Source organism: Aplidium turbinatum, chromosome 9, assembly GCF_918807975.1.
Source record: "Aplidium turbinatum chromosome 9, kaAplTurb1.1, whole genome shotgun sequence".
Taxonomy (NCBI): Eukaryota; Metazoa; Chordata; class Ascidiacea; order Aplousobranchia; family Polyclinidae; genus Aplidium; species Aplidium turbinatum.
In genome coordinates, this window is record NC_137480.1 from 19,519,389 (window position 1) to 19,540,394 (window position 21,006).

Consider the following 21,006-nt stretch of genomic DNA (forward strand, 5'->3'; position numbering starts at 1 on the left):
AACTCACGTTATCGAAATAACTTCTTTTCTAACCCTCAAACCGCTAGGCCATGGTGACGACAGCAAAATGTTCACTTAATCTACTTTCTATGAGAACTGTTTCAGGAAGAACGCTAACAATATCATGTGCATGAGTTATATGACTGCATGCAGCTAAATTAATCTTGTCTTCTGATAGGTTAATAAACCTCATTTACTGCAGGACCTGCAGATTACAAACACGCATCCGGTGCTCCTCTCCTCAATTTTTTCTAGACCCGCTACTGCGGAGAAGGTATTAACTGTGAAATGTGAATTCTACAATAATTTACAATAGCTAAAAAAACACAGGAAATGGACTTAAATCAAAGTAGGCTTACGCAAGCCTTTTCGAAGTGGATTTGGCATCACTTTAGTGATTTTTCAACCTTATGGTCATCTGAAGAATCTTGTTATACAAAGCAATGAAGCGTCAACAAAGCGTCCTTCGTGTTTTGCATTTCTATGCCAATGTAGTTAAGAAAAAATTATACTTCTGGCATTTCTGAAAAAATCGTAGAACATCTTGAATCTCATGTTACTGAATCACACAACTAGTTCAGTGAACAGAAAAGTTATAATTGCGAGTAGAAGGTTGCACAATTGCACATAGCTCAAAGCTGCAGGCTAATCGCAATTTTGAAGTTTTGCATCACCAATCAACGCTTTATCGTTACGACAGTTACACCAACCTCATAGAAGTTGTACCAAGTCTACGTGATTAAAGCTTATACCTCACACAAGCTCTCTCTGCCTTCCATCATACACGAGGGATCAACTACGATGGGTTGACACAATTGTATGCACCGGCAACACTGCGTTTATAGTTCTGTATGTGGCAAAGATCCTTGGCCGGAGTTGTAGCGCATCTCGATATAATTCCATAAACTCTCCGGGTCTGAAACTTGATCACGGAGCATGTCAACTAAGCCTACAGCCTGGTCCAAGCTCTGCCAATAATCTTCTACCCAACGGTGAAGTCTGTAAATTTTGTGGTATTTAGTTGGGGGCCAATGCCATCAGTTACACAGATAGCAAAAACTAAAAATGTTTTGAGTCAAAATTTCAGAACTAGCCAGTGAAAATGATGATAAATTCTCTTAAAAAAACAAGATGTAGCCGACTAATCTTATGCAAGTTCTTCAGGTAAATATTGCTAAACTAGAGTTAAAATCAAACTGTTTGTATGTTAAATACGTTTTGTCACAGTAAAACGTCAAGTGCAGCCAAGAGTCAGGGCCTCTGAGAGAAATTTTCACTAGGGGTACAAAGAATTTTTCCGGGCCCCCCTATCACTCCGGCCCCCCTTTGTCTTGGGCAAAACGCGTAATGTTTGCTTAGGCGTATTACACACCATAGCCTACAACATGTTACTGCAGAATTGGACATCTGTGCGCAACAATAGTAGCATATCAGGCTACAATAAAACTATTATTTAGTGTTTTGTGTTGTGCATATCATGTGATCTGTCCCTCGCCAATTTGTGTAGCCTGACCTGCATTGAATTTGTGTGTCAGTATTGTTGTTGATGGTGCTGTTGAGAGGTGTCGCTTGTACAGCTTTAATGTAAAATTTTTAAGTCCATTTATTTGTTTCTCTTAGATGTAACCTATGATTATAATATTCCTGATAAGGACACTATGTGGTGATGAAAACGTTGGATTTAGTAGTTTTTTTCTTGTTATTTTTTGTGTGTTCAATAAAAAATGTTAAATCCGTTAACGTTACTGAGTGTTATATGTATCTGGTACAACAAGTCATGCTCTCTACCAAGGCTCAAACACAACATCTTGTTAAAACCTAATCAAATTAATCATCTGACCAATAACCTTTCATTAACTTTAACTAGCAGAGGTGAACGAAGTCACTTTTTTTTGACTGCGGCTCCGCTCCTGCTCCAACTCCTAAATTCATTTTGAAGCGAAAAAGCGTGAAACTACCTTTATCAAATAGTTTTTAAAAAGCACAAAACCCCCCAAAAACACCCGTTTTTTTTGCCCAGTTTTTTTTTCAAACCTGCTTTTGCTACACTATGCTCCCTTACTCCGAACAGGAGAATAACCAACTTTTATAAATTAATTTTGGGTGCTTTAAAAAAAAATTTTTTTGAACGTAAAGCATAAATCACCACTTTGGGCCCCTAATGTGCTTGCAATGCACTCAATTACCTTTCCGGGCCCTTTTTCTACATTACGGGCCCCCAGGGATAAATAATAACAATTTTTATGCTTGAATTTAGTCGTTTAGGATGGTTTTAACCAAACATTTTTGCGCGTAAACTATAAAATCAGAATTTCGGGCCCCCAAATAACACAGGCCTGGGCCCTCAAGGGTACGCTGTACCCTCCGTATCCCCCTCTCGTAGGCCTTGCCAAGAGTGCAACCAAATCTGTAACATGGGTTCATTGGGTTAAGTAAGCTATAAGCGTAACAAAAAAAGGTTCATTTTTACCACAATTTAATCAAACCCATAAGCAAACAAACAACACTAAGTTTCTTTTGTTTGCCCAGCTGCCTCCTTAGCGCGAGAGGAACTTACTGATCATTTGGAGGAATATCGGATATGGTTCCAACAGATGGTGAAGGAGGCGGACAGGACAAATGTTCTGGAGGAACTATTCTTGATTTTATTGTTCCACCTTCTTTCAGTGTTTGACGCATTTCGTGCATCTGTATAAAAATTAAAAGATATACAAAGTGCACCACACTACAGTAGATTATATCACTGTGTAGCAAATCCAAATAGTTTTCTAAAATGAAATATCCCGATCTTAAAAATCCCATATTCCTCAATTTGACCGATCATAAAACGTTATCCGCTAAAAAGCTTACATTGCTGCGTTGAGTACAAGCATAACCTTCTTTGGTTCACCTACCTGCTCACAAACGTAGCACTCGTAGCCGCCAATAAAATTATCTTGGTCATGACCATCGACAGACCAGCTCCGGGTCAACAATGCATTCCGAAGCAATGAATTTTGGATTGGCTTGTCGGTTTTGTATTCCAGTAACTCTAAGTACGCTGTGTCGTTGTTGTCCAAGTAGTTGAGATATTTAGCCAAGCTCGACGGAGAACTGAAATCATTCACTGACAAGAAAAATAACTTAAAACCACGGCCGACTATAGTGGGTTGTGTTAAACTTTAATTTTTCTCGGAAACACTTCGGCTCTAGAAAGCTACAGTAGTCGCCGTTGAATTTCTACTCAAATATTAGTATTGGTCCATCCAACAGATAAAAATTTCTTCTTTCAAGAAGTTGTATGACTCGATATAGTCTACGTGGGCTATAATAATCACACAGATCAAACGTATTCTTTCCGAAAAAAAAAAAAATGTTGTAGGTACTGGGCATATCATACACTAATTCACTTCCGTGCATTACATCATTGCTCAATCTGTTAGACAATAACTTATGTCCTACCCATTATGACCGAATCATTTCTCGGTGCCCAATCTCTAGCAGTCGGTGAACCAAGATAGACAGGAACAGACCCAAGATGAAAAGGCCTGGTGAATTTCTCTGTGATGTAGTCGTCGCAAATGGCGTTTTCAAAAGCAAGATGAAACTTGTATTTGGCTGATGAGAAAAGCAACCGCAGATTAAACAATAAATATAGCAAATGATTAACCTAAACTTCATCAAACAATCGAATATAAATTTTCGTTTCACTAATTTTAAGGTATAGGTCTATTTAAGATCATAGAATCGCAAAATGACATGCTGGCCTCGTAATCGTATGCAACATCCAAAGACAAATTGCTAATTAGCTGTTGCTTTGAATAACATAAAGTTGGTTGTAAAGATCTCAATTGTCACAATAGCCTAAAGTTGTAATTTTTTACCCAATGACAAACGTGGAACTAGAAATAGTTGGAAGTCAAACACCTTGTCTACTTCGTCAAACAAGTAAAACTTTTTAGGCGCGTTTTGATTTTATGATGCTGATTGGTGCTCTATCAGCTTTACCATATCAACAACTCACCCAAAATATCGTACAGTTTTTCGTCGTGCATTTTTCCTGTGTCCATCATTGAGAGGTCATCGAAGTCCTTGTTGTGCATGCAGCCCCCGTACGAGTCCACGCTGATATCTTTCATCAAGTGTGACACGTAATGATCTCTGTCGGACGGCACGTCGCAATGAGACTGCAGGTACACAGCAGCTGCAAGACCCTCTCTCCGATGCCTGTTGATGTTCGAAAATCACTCAATGTCTTTTTGAAGATAAATCAACGAAAAGTATTCAAAATGTATATTTTTTTAGCTAGAAAAGTTATTCAAAATGACATCGGTACATTCAATATATACAAATTCAAACATTTTTTATGTAATTAAACCAAAGAAATATACTGCACTGTAGCCTATATGAAAGTAAATATTAATATTTTCACCACAGCAATCGCATTTGAAGAATAATATTTAGAATTTAACAGAAATTATGCAATTCTGATAAAGTAGCTACAAATCTTAAAAGCTGAACATTTTTCACCTATTCTTTTCTTGAATAGAAACCAGCTTTCTAGATTGAAAGAACTCTGCGCTAGGAAAATGTTGTGTGGTGAGAGGAAAGTCGGATATTCGTTTAAAAGTTGCAGAGAAATTGAATGTGCTGAGCGCCTCACCGTGGCAAAGCATTTGGTTATTTTGTGGTGACTCTTCATGTAATAGTGCCCACTGTAATGCAATATCAACTAAACCTTAACAGCAATTTCTGTTGCGGTCGGGTCAGAAATAAAACATGAAACTTGAACTGCCACCAATAAATAAAACTTTGGAAATAATAAAATTTATGCAGCTACAGTAGTCTACATTATTAATTCAAAAAGTACTTTAGGCCTGGGGCAGAAAAACATAAAAATGTAAGTAACTACTCTACTACAGTAAAACATAAACACCCAAACTGCAGAAAGTAAGTTCGTCAAGTTCAGAATATATTTCGTAAAAAAACTGTTCCCGTGATGAATGCTTTAAATACAATCACTTGTGCTCCAGTACAAATTAAAACTAAATCATACAATTAATAGCAGTGAAAACAGACATAGCATAGTTTTTGGATTGTTTGCTGAATTTAGGTATATATTCAAGATTTCTGTATTTTTACTAGAATCATTTGACCTCAAATATTTTCTTCAATTTTAAAACATATGATAGCAGTTTGAAACACCCAAAGTATTTTCATTTAAGTACACCAACGCAGTTTCTCTATTTTCTTAGTTATTTTTTGTAAAATTATGCTTGGTGCAATGAATATAACCATCAAATGCGTTTACAATTCTCAATATAATATCAGCAATACAATACCAAATGATTTTTCTTCCTAGGTAAGGGAGCCTCATAAGCCCGGAAGTCTGTTCCGTATATGAGCACTGTGAGTAATCGGTCAGTAGTGTCATGAAGAATCTTACGATCTTGTGTGGTTAAGCAAGTTAAACCACTCTTTGGACATGTCACATGATATATCCCGTCTTCCTTGCCTAAAATATTTCAATTTGAGCTGTATTGTCATGTATTTCAATACATAGTTGTCTTTGATAAATGTCTTTATTTAATACTAACAGTGACGTGCGGTGAGGTTCCTAGACGGTGAGGCACTATTTTTTTCAAGTCACGTTTACAATAATTTTTCTTTAACAACAACAAAAACGATATCATACTAATCAAAAAAATAATAATTAGCAGCATAATTTCACATTTATTTAAAAATAAAATCCATGCGCCTATCCTTTTGGACAAAAACATTTGTGACTTTTTTGTAGAAATCGTCTTTATTTTGTCGCAATTTCTGAAGCCTCTTCATCTTAATGGAAATTATTGCTAGTGATGAAAGACGCTCTTGTTCAGTTCGATTTCTGTTGTATGTTTTGATCCTGTTCAACGCAGAAAATGATCTTTCCACCGACGCTGTTGTAGCGGGTATAGTGAGCACTACCTGTAGCAACTTTGTCACCTCAGGAACTGTCTGAATTAGATCGTTCTGGTATAAAAAACTGAGAAGCTGTGCAGGAGTTTTACAATTTTTTCTGACTGTTTGTGAGCTGTATAGTCCCACAAGATCAGCTTTCAGTTTTACAAAGTCGAAGAATTTTGCATAACTTTTTGACAGGCTATGCAATTTAGTGTCATCAAACGTTAGAGCCATTTCGGAAAATTTAGAACAATCTACCAAACCCAGGAAGGCCAGCTCACTAAAATTGTCAAACCTCGATTTCAGTTGAACAATGATATTGTCCAAAATATTGTAAAACATTTGTTTTCGTTTATTTTTAATCGACGCGCGGTTTTCGATATCAATGTCGGCAAATCTCAGCTCAAGTGTTGTGCAATTCTGCTCAAACCGTTCATAAAAACTTTCAAACTCTTGTCTCTGTCGTTTCACATAGCCAACTGTGTCGCGTATTTGCTCACAACAGAAAGAAATGTCCATTATTTTGTTTTGAAGCACTCTGAACAAAGCATCAATCTTATTAAAAATTCCCTCATAAGCCATAATCAAAAAGACGGTCAGCGGTTTTGAGAGCCATCGCTCGTATCCAGCTGACTTAATTACTGAATCATTGTCCCACCTCCCATCACCGTCGCCAATAATACGAAAAACTTTAAGCAGATCAGCGTGATACATGCTTACTGTTTGCAACAATCTGGAATGTGAACTCCATCTCGTAGGTGATGCCCTTGGCAGACGCCGCTTTACAACATCATCCAATAAGCGAGTGCGATTTACGAATTTACTAAAAAATGCACTTAACCCTTCCAGTGTTGAAAAAAATGTTTTGCATTCGGGCATGCATTTTGCTGAATGTAACAGCACCAGGTTCAGTTTATGTGCATAACATTGCGTAAACATAGCTTCGGGCACCTCTTCCTTTATCCGGGCTTGCACCCCGTTCAAACCTGATGACATCACAGATGCTCCGTCATAAGTCTGCGCTACCAGCTTTTCCACGCAATTAAACTTTTGCAAAGTTCCTAAGCTATATTCAGCTATTGCAGAGGCTCGTCTATCATCACTCACATCATCAAACCCCAGCAAAGCTTCCTTTATTTCATATGAGGTCTCACTGACATAGCGAAAAATGACGGAGATCTGTGCTTTTTGCGTGACATCTGTCGTCTCGTCGACTTCTACAGCAACAAACGAGGCTTCATTGATGTCCTTTCTAATATCAGTTCGTATAACTTCAGCCACTGCTTCAATAAGGTCATTCTGTATTCTATTGGATAAACCAGAAAACACTGTAGATGTCTCCAAATGTCGAGAAAGTCTTTCATCATTTTCAGCAAAAGCATACATTAATTCAACATAATTTCCACGATTAGAAGAGTTTGCGCTCTCATTGTTACCACGAAAGGCTAACTCCTGCTTAGCTAAGAAACATGTTCCATTAATAAGAACCTTCAAAATCTCTCGGTTTTCTCTAACTTGAGAATTGTGAACGCTGATCCTTAGTTTCTGCTGCTCATTTAATGCCAAATCAATTCTTGAGATTCCAAAAGTCTTTAAAGCAATTTGATTTTGAATGTGAGTTTTTGATTTCTCATGTTTGCAAAGGCTTCTCTGTAAATTTTTTAAGTCGCAAAACCCTTCTTTAGTCCAAACATTATCACTGGATGTTGAAAACAAGAGACAGGGAAAGCAGAATAGACGATTTTTTAAAGCACAGCCACACAGTCACTCCTTTTTTGAGTACCAATCTCTTTGAAAGTAGCGAGTTAATTTTTTTTGTCCAGTCGTCTGATGCAAACCTTTTAAATCTGGAACAGGTCTTCCTTTATTTATGACTTCAACTTTAGATTGGAAGTTTAGTTTTGAAAAATCTCTCAGCTTAGATACTAAGTCTTCCTCCATTTTAGTTAAAATTTGTATGAAACTATCCTTTACACTGCAAGAAGTCACATACACATAGCCTACTATGCAGGCATTCCAGCTTGACGAAAAAGGTTTCATAGCTGTGACGTCACATTTGAGGCAAGCCTCAAATCACAGCTAAATCGTTCATGATGATTTGTAGGCGACTTTGCGAAAGAAAAAGGCACGCATAATGCAGTGTATGGAAGTTTTCTGATCTGAAGTGAGGCACAGCTTGGCGCGGCCTCTCCTCGCGTATTTCAACGATTTTGACTACGTGAACGCTCGATATGAATATCGCCACAGAAACAGAAAAAATTAAAGCACAGTTTGGGTGGAGAAACGTAAAATTTGTGGGAAAAGGGGCACAACTAAAACAATTCACACAAATTAAAGCACCTAAAAACGTGCAATATTTACTACTTTTTAACAAATAATATTTATTCTGTGATAACCATTTCTTTGATATAACTTTTGCTTTGCCAGATGTTGGCAGGTGAGGCACTGCCTCACCTGACTGCACGTCCCTGAATACTAAGCAATGACAACACAAAACACTATAACCAGTTTGTTTAAATTTTCATTGGTCAGATCAATCTCATACTAAAACTCTGGCAATTACTGCGTGGCAGCCACAATTAAACTAAATTGCACTACCTGTAAGCTAAGTAGAATAAACATAGCAAAGATAAAACAAAAATTTGCTTGGTTAACTAAATATAACATGTAATCAGAACCTACACAACAAAACAGCTGCAAATAAGCATAAAATTGGTATTGCAGATTGCGAAATCCTTTGAAAACTTATATGATAAGTGAAGAATAATAAAATATCTTTATGACCTTGCATAGTAAAGTAATGCTTGAAGTTGTAACATACTGATCCCCAGCTAATCAACGCCCAAGTTAATCAACTAGTGTTTTCTACAACTCAATGTACCAAGATAATTTAACATGTCATCGAAAATACTAACCAGATTCTGTGACATGAGGGAACAGCTTCTCTTGCCACCACAAAATAATTGGTGTGTCTTCAGAAAGCTTTTTTTGTGTCATCTTTGTCAAACATGCCTCACATAGAATCAGAAAAACCAGCAGCTGTAAACAATTGCATTGCGTATGAAGTTTAATCCACTCCCAACAAAATTTATACAACTTTTGTCAAACAATAATTGATTCAGTTTTGAAAAAATAAAATTTATAAACTATATAATAATATACACTATGAAACTATTAAATTCATAAAAGAAACTTACTATCAAACTTTGAATTCACAAACAGTATTATAACCTACTAAATATATTTTGATGTTGATGTTTACATTTCTTGAAAACATTGACACACAAGTTCAGCTCAGGTTATGTATTTGTAAAAAAAATAAAATTATACAAAACACAACAAACACAAATAATTCACACAACAAGGATGGCAGTGAAAGACGAAAAGGTTACCAAAGTCACCTGCCACAAGTATATACGTTTTTACTATAAAAGATTTCAATGTCAAGTGCCGGTACCTTTGCTATCACCACAAATTGAAGGCAAAAATACATACAAATATATTACCAAAGACAACTTGTACAAGGTTTTAGGCAGCATGCTTTGTGGAAGTGTTTTATCTTGAGGCAAACAGAAGTCAAATTACAATTGTCTATCTACTACATAAGAGTGTCAAATGACAACAGTATAAAGTTATACACAACACATTAATCATTGAAATAAAAAGGAAAATACCATAAGCTTAATGTAACTGGATGGACTGTTTTTTAAAAAAGTAAACAATTATCAAAACAACAACACTACAACAATGACAATAGTCAAATACCGTACCTAAATCTAAGCATTTGGGAATCATACTATTTGCTTGGAAAAAAATTAGCCTTATATAAAACATAGCTGTATGGTGCTGTTACCAGAGGTGGGCAGTACAGTACTGAGTACAATTGTACCGCAGTACTTTTTGTGTACCGGTACTGCGGTACTTTTTGAATTTTGTACCAGTTGCATATTAAATACCCAGTACTTTTTGGTCAAAATACCCGCCGTTACCCGGTACTTTTTTTCAACAATGTTAACTTTGTAACGATTTAATCCATGAACGAAAATGGCGTGAAGAGAAATCGCGAAGAAAAATCATCTCTTTCAAAATCCTTTCAAAATCCAAAAAAAACATTTCAAAATCCCAATATTTTTAGTCATAAAATATCTCACTTAACAGTTTAATTTTTAATGAATCATTTAGGTCTTAGGAAGATAAACTTTTCGTTTTAACAATTCTTTTTAACAAAACTTTTCATTTTTAACAATTTCTCTAAAATATTCTTTTATCTTAGAAATGGTACCTTTTTAACAGATTTTTATCAAAGTTACAACTTTCTACTTGACAAAGTATAAAATTACTTGAGTAACGTTACTTTGGCATAAAACTAAACAAGTGAAAGTAGAAAGTAACGAAAAATAAAACTACTTAAAAAGTACTAGTTACTGAACATTGCTACTTAACATAAAAGTAAAAAGGAATTATAGTGTCACTAATCACTGTCTTTTATTTTTTGCAAGTTGCTTTTATGTTTATGCTAATTTTATGCAAATTGCAAGCCAGTCCATTTTAGATGCATACCAGTTTTTTTGTTTTAATGCTACTTAAGTAACACTACTTTCATTACTTTACACCTCTGTTGTTGAATGGCCTTTACTTCCAATAGCTTTCTATACGGCATGTTGGGTTGGGTGCAACCTAGTTCGTACCCTGAACAGTTTGTATCCTCAGTTCGTACCCTGAAAGGATCGAGAGAAAAAATAAAAAAGCTGAAGTCGCTGATCGCAGTTTAATAGCACAAAGCCGAAGTCGCTGATCGAAGTTTCCGCAAACAACTCGAGGGTTAGGGTTAGCAGAAACTGCGGAAAAATATTTGTGGAAACTGCAATCAGCGAGGGTTAGGGTTAGAGAGCATAGATTACTCGATGGTTAGTGTTAGGGTAAGTGAAAACTGCGGTTAGCGGAAACTGCAAAAAAATGTTTGCGGAAACTGCGATCAGCGAGGGTTAGCGGAAACTGTGGAAAAATGTTTGCGGAAACTGCGATCAGCGAGGGTTAGGGTTAGAGCATATAAATTGATGATATTCGCCCTTCGTTTCCGAAGATGGCCATGATCCAAGATCATGACTTGCGCGTGATTTTGTTTAAAGTGAGGAAGGGCTGCGCGGGACTCCAACCTCACTCTCTTGTCTCAGGTTTCAGGGTCCAATGGCAAGACATGGTCAAGACGATTGGGTGAAGCATGAGATGCAGCAGGATGACCATAACGTCTACGTGTCACGTCATGCTCTTGGGCACGTCCTGCAACTGTGATACTGGATGGTGCCTTCCTGTCCGTTGAGCTATGTCCAGTGATGAGCTTCTTCCGCACAGTCTGCCACACATCCAGGTTTGAATAAGGTGACAAGCCGGAGTGGTGTTATTTGACCCATAGCTGGGGCCCTGACAGGTGCTACTGCTACGGGCCAGAGCAGACCTGGGAGTAATGGAAAACTAAGGGGTAACTCCATATTCCCCATAACTCCAGAGTTCCCACACTGGAGCCTTTCCCACCGGTTGCAGTTTTTAACGTCATGCCCAGGACAAGCATATAGATTACTCTAAGGTTAAGGTAAGGGTTAGCGGAAACTGCGGTTAGCGGAAACTACGGAAAAATGTTTGCAAAAACTGCGATCAGCGAGGGTTAGGGCTAGAGCATAGATTAGTCTATGGTTAGAATTAAAGTTAGCGGAAAGCCGGGCGGAAAGTGCAGAAAAATGTTTGCGGAAACTGCGATCAGCGAGGGTTAGCGTTAGGGTTAGCGGAAACTGCGATCAGCAACTTCGGCTTTATGCTATCTTTCTCTCGATCTTTTCAGGTGGAAAATTTTAAAACGTTTGCGAAAACTGCAATCAGCGACTTTCGCGTTTTTAAATTTTTTCTCTTGATCTTTTCAGGTACGAACTGTTCAGGGTACGAACTAGGTTGCATCCTGTTGGGTTGGCCCTTAACTATAAGTCTATAAGCTAACAAAATATGCCTACCTTAAATTTATGCATTTATACTTCGGAGCAAAATCAAGAGACTTTATTTTCCGATCTGTTCCATTCAGCTTTGCGTGCCTACCAAAGGCCTGGTTGAGCAGTGAGCAGTCTTTGTGTAGAATATGAACACTGTCATGGCGCGTTGCTGTTACCGTACTTGTTAATATACGTAATTGGGAAGGAGATGAATCGCATTTGTGTTTTTAAATGTAAGATTATTTCAATCACAATCACAAAAAAAATTCATCATTCTAAGTCTTGTAACTTGTATTTAAAAAAGTACCGTACCGGTACCGCAGTACTTTTTGAAAATAGTACCGGTACCGCAGTAGGGTGAAAACAAATGAAATCAACACAAACTTTTGCATTTTAAAACCTTGACGACACCGATTGTGATGAAAATCACATCATTAGTAAAAATGTATAAAAAAATCATTTTCCCAAAATTTTGTTTTTCTACGTCGAGTACTTTTCGAGATAGAGTGATTTGAAATTTTAGTCATTTTCACCACTTGATGGTGCCATTTTTCACATTTTTACCCATATCTCGGCCAATTTTCATTGTAGAGACATGGTTGATAGCTCATTTGAAAGGTAATTTTAAGCTCTATCAATCTATCTAAAAATAATGAAACTTTATTTAATAATGAAAGAGGAATGTTGTGTTCTTGGTTGTAAACTTCCGACGAGCATAGCAAAAATATATATTTTCAAAATCAAATTTTTTTTTTTTTTTTAATTTGATTCTTCTTCTACAGCCATGCAAAATATTGTGTTGTGTTTTGACCAATCTGTGTGTTTTTTAATAATTTTATTTTCCTTAGTCAAATTTTTATTTTCTGTTTGTGATTACTCAATTTTTTATACGTATCTGCAGGATAGCTTACATGGGAATTAGTAACAAGCTAAATGCTGAGATAACTTAATTATAAATAAGTACAGCTTTGATGAAGAGGAGGTCTTCATACAGTGTGTCTTTAATATAATTAAGCAAGAAGAGACCGGGAGTTATACAGAGGCAGATGATTTAAATTATTTCTATATTTTTGCAATGCTGCAACATTTTGAAAAATACAAATTCAGCTTGAGGAATGAAGTTGGCTACTGTAGCAGTTTGTATTGCGTGTGTCAGGAAATCTTTAAATAATATTATACAACATAGCTTTTTGTAGGTTCTAAAGATGAAATCGAATAGCCAAGATATAATGATAAAAATTCATGATTAAGCAATGACATTGTCGATCGTTACATTCAGAGGTTAACTATAAGCAAATATAAATAATTTTAGTGGACATAACTCACTACTACACTACTAATAAAATATACAAACAGTAAAAGCTGGTCACTTTATTTGAACAAGTCAAAAATATACAATATATAATACATTATACATACAGTAGAACTCGGTTAATCCGGATTCGATTTGACCGGCGATTCCATCCGGATTAGGCGAAGATCCGGATTAACCGATGACGGTTCTATCAAGCCTGACGTTACCTAGATAGAAAGGTATCGGTAAAAATCACCGAAATTGAACGCATTAGTGTGGTCATCTGCCAATTCCGAGACGCGCGATCACCACATTAGCGATAGAATTCTTTTGAAATGCAGTATGCATGTAAAACGAAAGTATTTGTAGACTCTGCGTCTAACGCAAGAACACACTGGCAAAAGCTATATCTTCAGACATGCGTGTCGGAATAATCTGTAGTCACTCAAAACTTTTGAAAACAGTTACAGAAGACGAGTTTCTTTGGAAAACTTACAAAAAATCAAACAAAGTCTTCTATTGGAAAAACATCACCGACATACCGCCGAAAATTCCACCGACATCTTTTCAAGTTACAGTACGAGTTTGAGCATTTGCACACAAATTTTGCGTTAGGAGGGATTACTGTTCATGAAAAGAAGAAATCCGCAATAATTTATTGCGTCACATTAACGGAACAATAGATAAGAAATTTCTCGCAATAAGCCACGTTACGTTTTAGCATAAAATGGCAAAACTGTCGGGAAAATCCGGATAAAGCGATAGAGAAAGCGCAACTTTTGTCCGGAATAGGCGAAGATCCGGATTAAACAATCCGGATAATCCGAAGCCGTTTCTCAAGAAAAAGATTACAAATCATTTGTACTTCCAGTTTCATCCGGATTAGGCGAAGATCCGGATTAACCGAATCCGGATTAACCGAGTTCTACTGTACATTACATCAATGTTCCCTCCAAGGTTTTAATAATATTAATTTCTGTTACAGGGGAAATCCACTCAAAGCTAACTGTAGTTTATAAAATACCAAAAAATCCACACTTTACAAACATGCCAATAAAACTTATGCAACTTTATTTGATTGGAAGGATTCATCAAAGCAATTTTGGTGATTAGGAGGTCTGCTTACGTCATTGGGTGGGCATGGCTCTATACTTTGCATGCAAAATTATAACATTATCGCGAAAACGAAAGTTCTAGCACAAATTCCAAGCAGCAGCTATTTCATAGCAATGCATTAACTTTCATTTTAAACCACGAAAATCGAGTACCAGTATGCCAAAAGTATGAACACTGAATCTTTGTTATCATGATCGTACTGTTAATTTGCATGCAAAGTAGAATGTACCGGTACTGTATAGGGCTATGCCCACCAAATGATGTAGACACACCTCCTAATCAACAGAATTGATATGCTAATTGATTTCAAATGAAAGTTCTAAGTTGCACAAAACCTTAAAAACTTTCAGATGTAGTCCTAGAAAATTGCTTAAAATACATTTTTACATAAATAACTGACTTTGCTGGGAACACTGCATTACACGTTAGTTCACTGATCAGGGTCTGCTACTATTCGGTGAGTCCGATTCGGTGAGTTCCTAACCTCTAACCCTAACTCCTAACCCCTAACCCTAAAACGGCAATGATAATTAAGCTATGGTACCCGATAATAATAAAAAAAAATTGAAAAAATCCCCCATTAAGGGATCGAACTCACCGAATCGGACTCACCGAAACGAGCCATTCCGCACTGATCAAGTTGCAATTGAAGTTTTAAAGCTAGCATCTGTTCGGCATGCAACAACTCGTTGTCGGTGAGGGAATACGTCCTTCCAGAGCTTGAAGTAGTTTGAGGATCCACTGATGAAAGTAGAGAATTGCGTGGCACTATCAGAACATCATCTCTTCTTGGCAATGAATATGATGATACAGGACCATGTGGATGCAGAAATTTTAGTTCAAGCTCGTCATTACTCATGAACTTCTTCTAAACATATGCTAGCCACCAATTCTTGTCATACACACATGTAACATATGAGGTAATTTCTTCCCATTGTAAAATTTTTGACCTGTGTTTGTTGTTGATTGTTACGGTGGAAAAATTGGATGACGAATATTCTTTGACTATCAGCTTCTCAGTAGATTTTGTCAGTGGTTCAACGAAATGTAATTTTTGTGTACCTGGAATCGGGTTTGCATAAGAAAACCTTTCTTCAAGATCCGATGCATGTCGTTTAATTTCTTTATCCTCAACATACAAACATTTCACTTATTGTTAAGCTCTTTTCTGCCCAAACAAAAAGTTGCGTTGGTGTTTGAATGTGGTCAATGGTCATCAGACACTCTTTGTAGGCTGGCTTTGGCAGCCAAGTGTTTTATGGTACCTCCTACTCCATCACAGCGGTCTTTTCTATGTGATGGTAAAATAGATTGCCTTTTTTTACAAGAAACTTAAAAAATTGCAAATATTTGAATAGATGACGTTGAAAGGTGTGAACAGTTACAGCATTGTGTTGAAGAGTATCAGAAATTATGGCCAAACAAATGTGTTTCAGAGAAGTAGATGGATCTTCAGCAGTAGGGAAATTGTGGTAAATTACAATGGGTGAATGGTAGCCTGCATATTTGTCCATGTCCAATGATAACTTTGAGCAGCATCTTGCACAAAAAAAGAGTAATTTTCAGCAAACAAACCCAAAATTATAACAGAGCCATCAATTTGATGTTTCATTCGATTCAAACTTGCAGATTGTTGCTTAGCTATAAAATCATGTCTTTGAAGGATCAATAGTTTTTCCAACAGGCTCTCTACAAATTTGTCTAAGGGTCTATTAAAGTTTCCAAATGTGTGCGGTCAACAGTTCAGTTGTTTTTATTTATTTAATTTAACAGACGCCCATGCTTTGTATTATATATGATTGAATCAACGAGCAGGTTTTCTTCAAATATTTCCGTGATCATACGTTTTAGGTCATTGATATGACTACATTTATCGCATAGGCTAGTCCAAGAAAACATTTTGGTTGAGCACTGAGCAGGGTTGCAAGCTAGGCGGGCAAGTAGGTGTTTGTAGCTAACTGTTGTAAAGAAATGATTTAAATTAACTTTTGAAGCATTGTTTGCATGATGGAAAGAACACAACCGTATTTAATGTGCTGCCAAACATCATGGCTATCGATTTTATGCTGGCTTAACCAGCGCAAACTATGCAATAGCCAATAGGTAATAGTCTATATTTTTACATCTGACTGATAGTTTTGTAGTAGAAAGCAAACATTGTTTCAGTAGATCAAGATTCTAGAAGGCACACTGCATTGTATATGACAACCTGAAATCCACATACCATGCATGCACCTTGCCTAGTGTCCTTTCAAGATAGCTACAGTACAAACAAGATAGGCTATACAATGCATCCTAATAGGCTACAATGTCATGCAGAGCAAACTATGGTGAATTGTTAGAGCAAGGAAAATGAATTGATTAAAAAACATACAGAATGGTCAAAACACAACACAATATTTTGCATGGCTGTAAAAGAAGAATCAAATTTAAAAAAAACAAAAAACTTTTTGATTTTGAAAATTATATATTTTTGCTATGCTCGTCGGAAGTTTACAACCAAGAACACAACATTCCTCTTTCATTATTACATAAAGTTTCATTATTTTTGGATAGATGGATAGAGCTTAAAATGATCTTTCAAATGAGGTATCAACCGTGTGTCTACGATAAAAATTGGCTAAGATATGGGTAAAAATGTGAAAAATGGCGCCATCAAGTGGTGAAAATGACAAAATTTCAAATCCCTCTATCTCGAAAAGTACTCGACGTAGAAAGACGAAATTTTGGAAAAATGATTTTTGTTACAGGGCTTCAAATCATGTAATCTTCATTAAAATCTGAGAGATTCGGGTTTCGGTGCTGTGTTGATTTCATTTGTTTTTACCCAGTATTATTTTTGACCAGTACCGAGTACTGGTACCGCGGTACTTTTAAATTGTACCGTGCCCATATCTGGCTGTTATAACGTTTCAAGTAGCCTGTTCACTGTTCTACTGTAACTTTGTATACAAAGCTATACGGTATTATCTTGATCGGCAAGCTTCATGCCTATTATAGCATAGAGTGATTTATTTTAACATTTGCGTTTTGTTGCTTCTACCTTTTTCTCAACCTATGCTATGTTGACGAGTATTGTTTCTTGTTGTGATTGTCAAAAATAAAACCAACTGAACTGATACTGATTGTCAAACAGGGATGCCAGCGACAAATTTCCAATAAACTTAGATTGGGTGCTAAAAAAAACCCAAATGAGGCAAAAAAAACCCAGGTCCAGAAAATATGTAGTAAAGCGGTTAAAAAAACCTGGGTGTGCTTTTATCACCATTTTAAATCATTACACAGAAGCCTCAGAAAGCTACAAATAGTAACACGTATATAATTATCAGAGATGTACGTATGCGCCGCAAATTCTACGCCGCATACATGCGGCGTAGACTTTTTGTTTGCGCTAACGCTTGCGGCCACATTTTTTTGGATAGTTTGCGCTTGAGGATGCGCCGTAAAGTTTTCGCGGTTTTTTAGCGCATAGCGTCAACGCATACTTTTTAATGTCTTAGTTGTTGTTTGCAATTTATTTTTTTTGTCAAACTGCGAAATGTTGACGTCTTGCAATTGCCCATTGTTCTAGTGTTGTGTCACAGTGTCATCTATTGTTCAGTCAGCTGGAGTTTGTTTGTATATCGCACTACTGCCTTTGACGCTAGAGTCCCACGTGGAGACTGAAGTCTTGCAGAAAAAAAGAAAGAATTAGTTAAAACAACTTAGGCCTACCCATAAATTACTTAGTAAATTACGGGTCAGAACAGGAATGTAATGTAGCCTAAGCTAGCAAGTAGGTAGGTTGGTAATGTCGCTCCATGTAAAATGTAAACAATGACTTGGCTTCGTAGTGTAAAGTTTTTTTAGTCAAGCAGTGTTGAAGGCGTTTGTAAGCAATTGTGAGCACTTTAATTTATATTAGTTAAGTCTTGCATTTTGGGGCAAATCAGAAACTTCTCAGGCAATGAGCAGTGCAGCCTATGTATCTAAACAAACTCAAATATTTGGTCTCCGACCGTGATTGCTTGCATGATGTTGTACTCTGTATGTTATATGTAGTACATTACTTTGCCTTTGCCGGTCATTCTTGTTGTAGGCTATGTAGCGTAGTAATGTGTTGGCCTACATACAGTAGGCTATCAAGCTAAGGTAATTTTTATTTGACAATTTATACATTCTGTTGCGTAAGTATGTAATTATATATGTTTTGTAACTTGATGAGCAGTTTAGCAAAACATGCATCCAGGGGCCAATTGTGAGAGGCTTTTGAGTAGCCTACTGCTAATAACACTAGTGATGCTAACTATCCCTGAATGATAATAACAAAGAGTTGTGCAGTTCAGAATCTAAACTTGCTTGTGTCTGGCAGTTTTGTCTTCCATTAACCCACTTTTTAAAAATCTTATCAAAAAAAAGCATAGAGCTTACTGAGAGAATTATGGCATTACAAGCAACATTAGTCTTATTCAAACGGAATCATTTTAAAAATAGTGTTTTTTATAATGGATTTTTAGGGAGCGACAGTTAGTATATTACTAGGAGCGACAGTTAGTATAATACTAGAATTTTCTTGATAGGCATATGGTACAGTTTCTTACACTACACTATTGTATTCAGGGAATAACTTACGGTAATACTAATCTCCAAGTGAAATGGAGCATGATAATACAAATCCATGGCCCTACAATCATGGAAAAGTATTTTAAGCTCTCTTCTTCGAAAGGCAAAAACTTATATTTTCAATGCCAGATGTGCCTTTCGGCCAAAAAGATAATTTCTTGTAACGAGAAATCGCGAAGTGGCTTGAAAAGTGTGTTGTTTCAAGTGGTTTATACCGTGTGAATGTTTGGCACCTAGCAAACAAAATGAGTTTGCGCTAGAGTATGCGCTAACGCTGACGCCGCCAACTTTTTTTACAAGTTGCGTTGACGCATGCGGCGTATAGTTTTTCGAACGTTTGCGGTTGCGCTGACGGCGTCAATATTTTTTGTATGCGCGTACATCACTGATAATTATACAATATAGGCTACATGCTTATGTTGGTATGGTACCAGTAGTTATGATGTAATATAACTATATACAAAAACAAGAGCTTGGTAGGCCTATATGGGCTCACAGCAAAGATTTTGGTTCAAAATTACCTTTATGGTAAAGCGTCTAGCTAGCAAGGTTCAGTGTGTGTTTAACCAAAATTTCTAAAACTGACTAGATGTATGAGTGTATAGGCTAGCCATTAAGGTTAGTTTTGACTTTTGAAGTAAACTTTTTGCTGTGTGAGTTGTAGACTGCGGCTGAAGAGAATCATCATGCCTGCTTACTGCTTACAGTTTGGTGTACAACTACGGTAACTTGGTTCTTAGCAATAAACCCTGCTTAGCCTTTTTCATTTGAACATGATGTTGAAAAGAATAACTCAAATTCACAATACATAAATGTTCAGTAAGACAAATAGTTGTACTAGGCTACTCCAATTTTTAATCATCCATATTTTCATAAAGTTTGATCATTTCTTCAGCATCCTGCACCTCACTGACTGCAGTAGCTGATGCAAAAAACATTACCGGTACCTTATCATTTTTGTGTTGCAGTGTGGACCATTTATCAAAGATCTCAGTGCCTTAACACCATGCAAGCTCTGTACAAAGTTAAAAACCAAAAAAACCTAGATTTACCTAAATTTGAAAAAAAAAACTTAAAACCCAGATGTGGTCAAAAAAACCCAGATCTAGGTGGAAAAACCAAGCTCTGGCATCCTTGTTGTCAAACCTTAGGCTTAAGTGAAGTGAAGTCCCTGAAAGCTCATCAGTATCGTGAAAGGGAAATTCCCAAAAAAATCAATGTCTTCTGATCCTCTGTTGGTAAAGCGGTTAGAACGAAAAAAGTGGTTTTGCGACGGTCCGAGTTGTATATCCTCCACTCCACTGCAGTAAAACCAGAGATGGTAAAACTGAGCGAGGAGTTGGAAGTAGCTTATCGTTTTCTTTTTGATTTTCCATGAATTTTGACTTCACATTAAAAATGCTTTTCCAAACAAAGTTTCCCCCTTCCGCCATAGTCAATTGTTTAATGCGCCTGACTTTGTGCACGAAAAAACTCAAAACTGCGCCTGTTTGGCTTTCAAGAATGTGCGTTACGTTGTATGTTTCAGAAGGTAATCTCCCAACTTCCTAGATATAAAACTTCCCTGATGTAAAATTATTGGACTAAATTGCATAGGAGACCTACGTTTCCACTTTTCCCGATCGGTAAAAACACATGAAGAGTGTAAGATATTTTCTCTTCACTGCCTAAGTTTTTGAAGTTCACGTGTTTACGAGTGACAATATATTAATAAATGCCCTTCTTTGATGGCATATTAGCTTTCTCCTGGCGATTGATCAACCGGCATTGATATACTGGAAAGTTTCTTAGTTTAAAACAATATAGAAAAAACACTTTATTTTGAAAAATATTTTGGTAATTTCATATGCCCTTACAAAACACGGTGGCTCCAAGTTTATTGTGACGTAACAATTTACTGAAATCATCGCCCCTTGGGATTGCCTACAGAAACAACATTCCATGATTTCATCGAAAATATTGTTTTGGATTTGTTGATTTTTATTGTAACTTGGGAATTTCAAAACATGTAAAAATTTATCTTAAATAAGCGCACTTGTGCCTGAAATATTATCAAACAATTTGTAGCCAAGTGTGGGCAAGAGTTCTGTT

The 21,006-nt window shown here is 36.6% G+C and overlaps 1 protein-coding gene across 2 annotated transcripts; it reads right to left on the reverse strand.

Annotated features, from left to right (window-relative positions):
• Positions 1-576: 576 nt before the first annotated feature.
• Positions 577-9,766, reverse strand: LOC145777116 (GDP-fucose protein O-fucosyltransferase 4-like). Of its 2 annotated transcripts, XM_082588409.1 has the most exons (9): positions 9,432-9,766; positions 8,841-8,964; positions 5,322-5,494; positions 4,510-4,694; positions 4,004-4,206; positions 3,442-3,597; positions 2,895-3,106; positions 2,558-2,688; positions 577-999 (listed from the first exon to the last, which is right to left on the reverse strand). In XM_082588409.1, exons 1-9 carry the CDS (start codon positions 9,462-9,464, stop codon positions 840-842), a joined length of 1,377 nt encoding a protein of 458 aa, XP_082444535.1. In that variant the 5' UTR covers positions 9,465-9,766; the 3' UTR covers positions 577-839. The 2 variants fall into 2 exon arrangements, with proteins under 2 accessions (XP_082444535.1, XP_082444536.1); XM_082588410.1 differs by lacking the exon at positions 9,432-9,766 and having other exon boundaries at positions 5,291-5,494; positions 8,841-8,958.
• Positions 9,767-21,006: the final 11,240 nt, after the last annotated feature.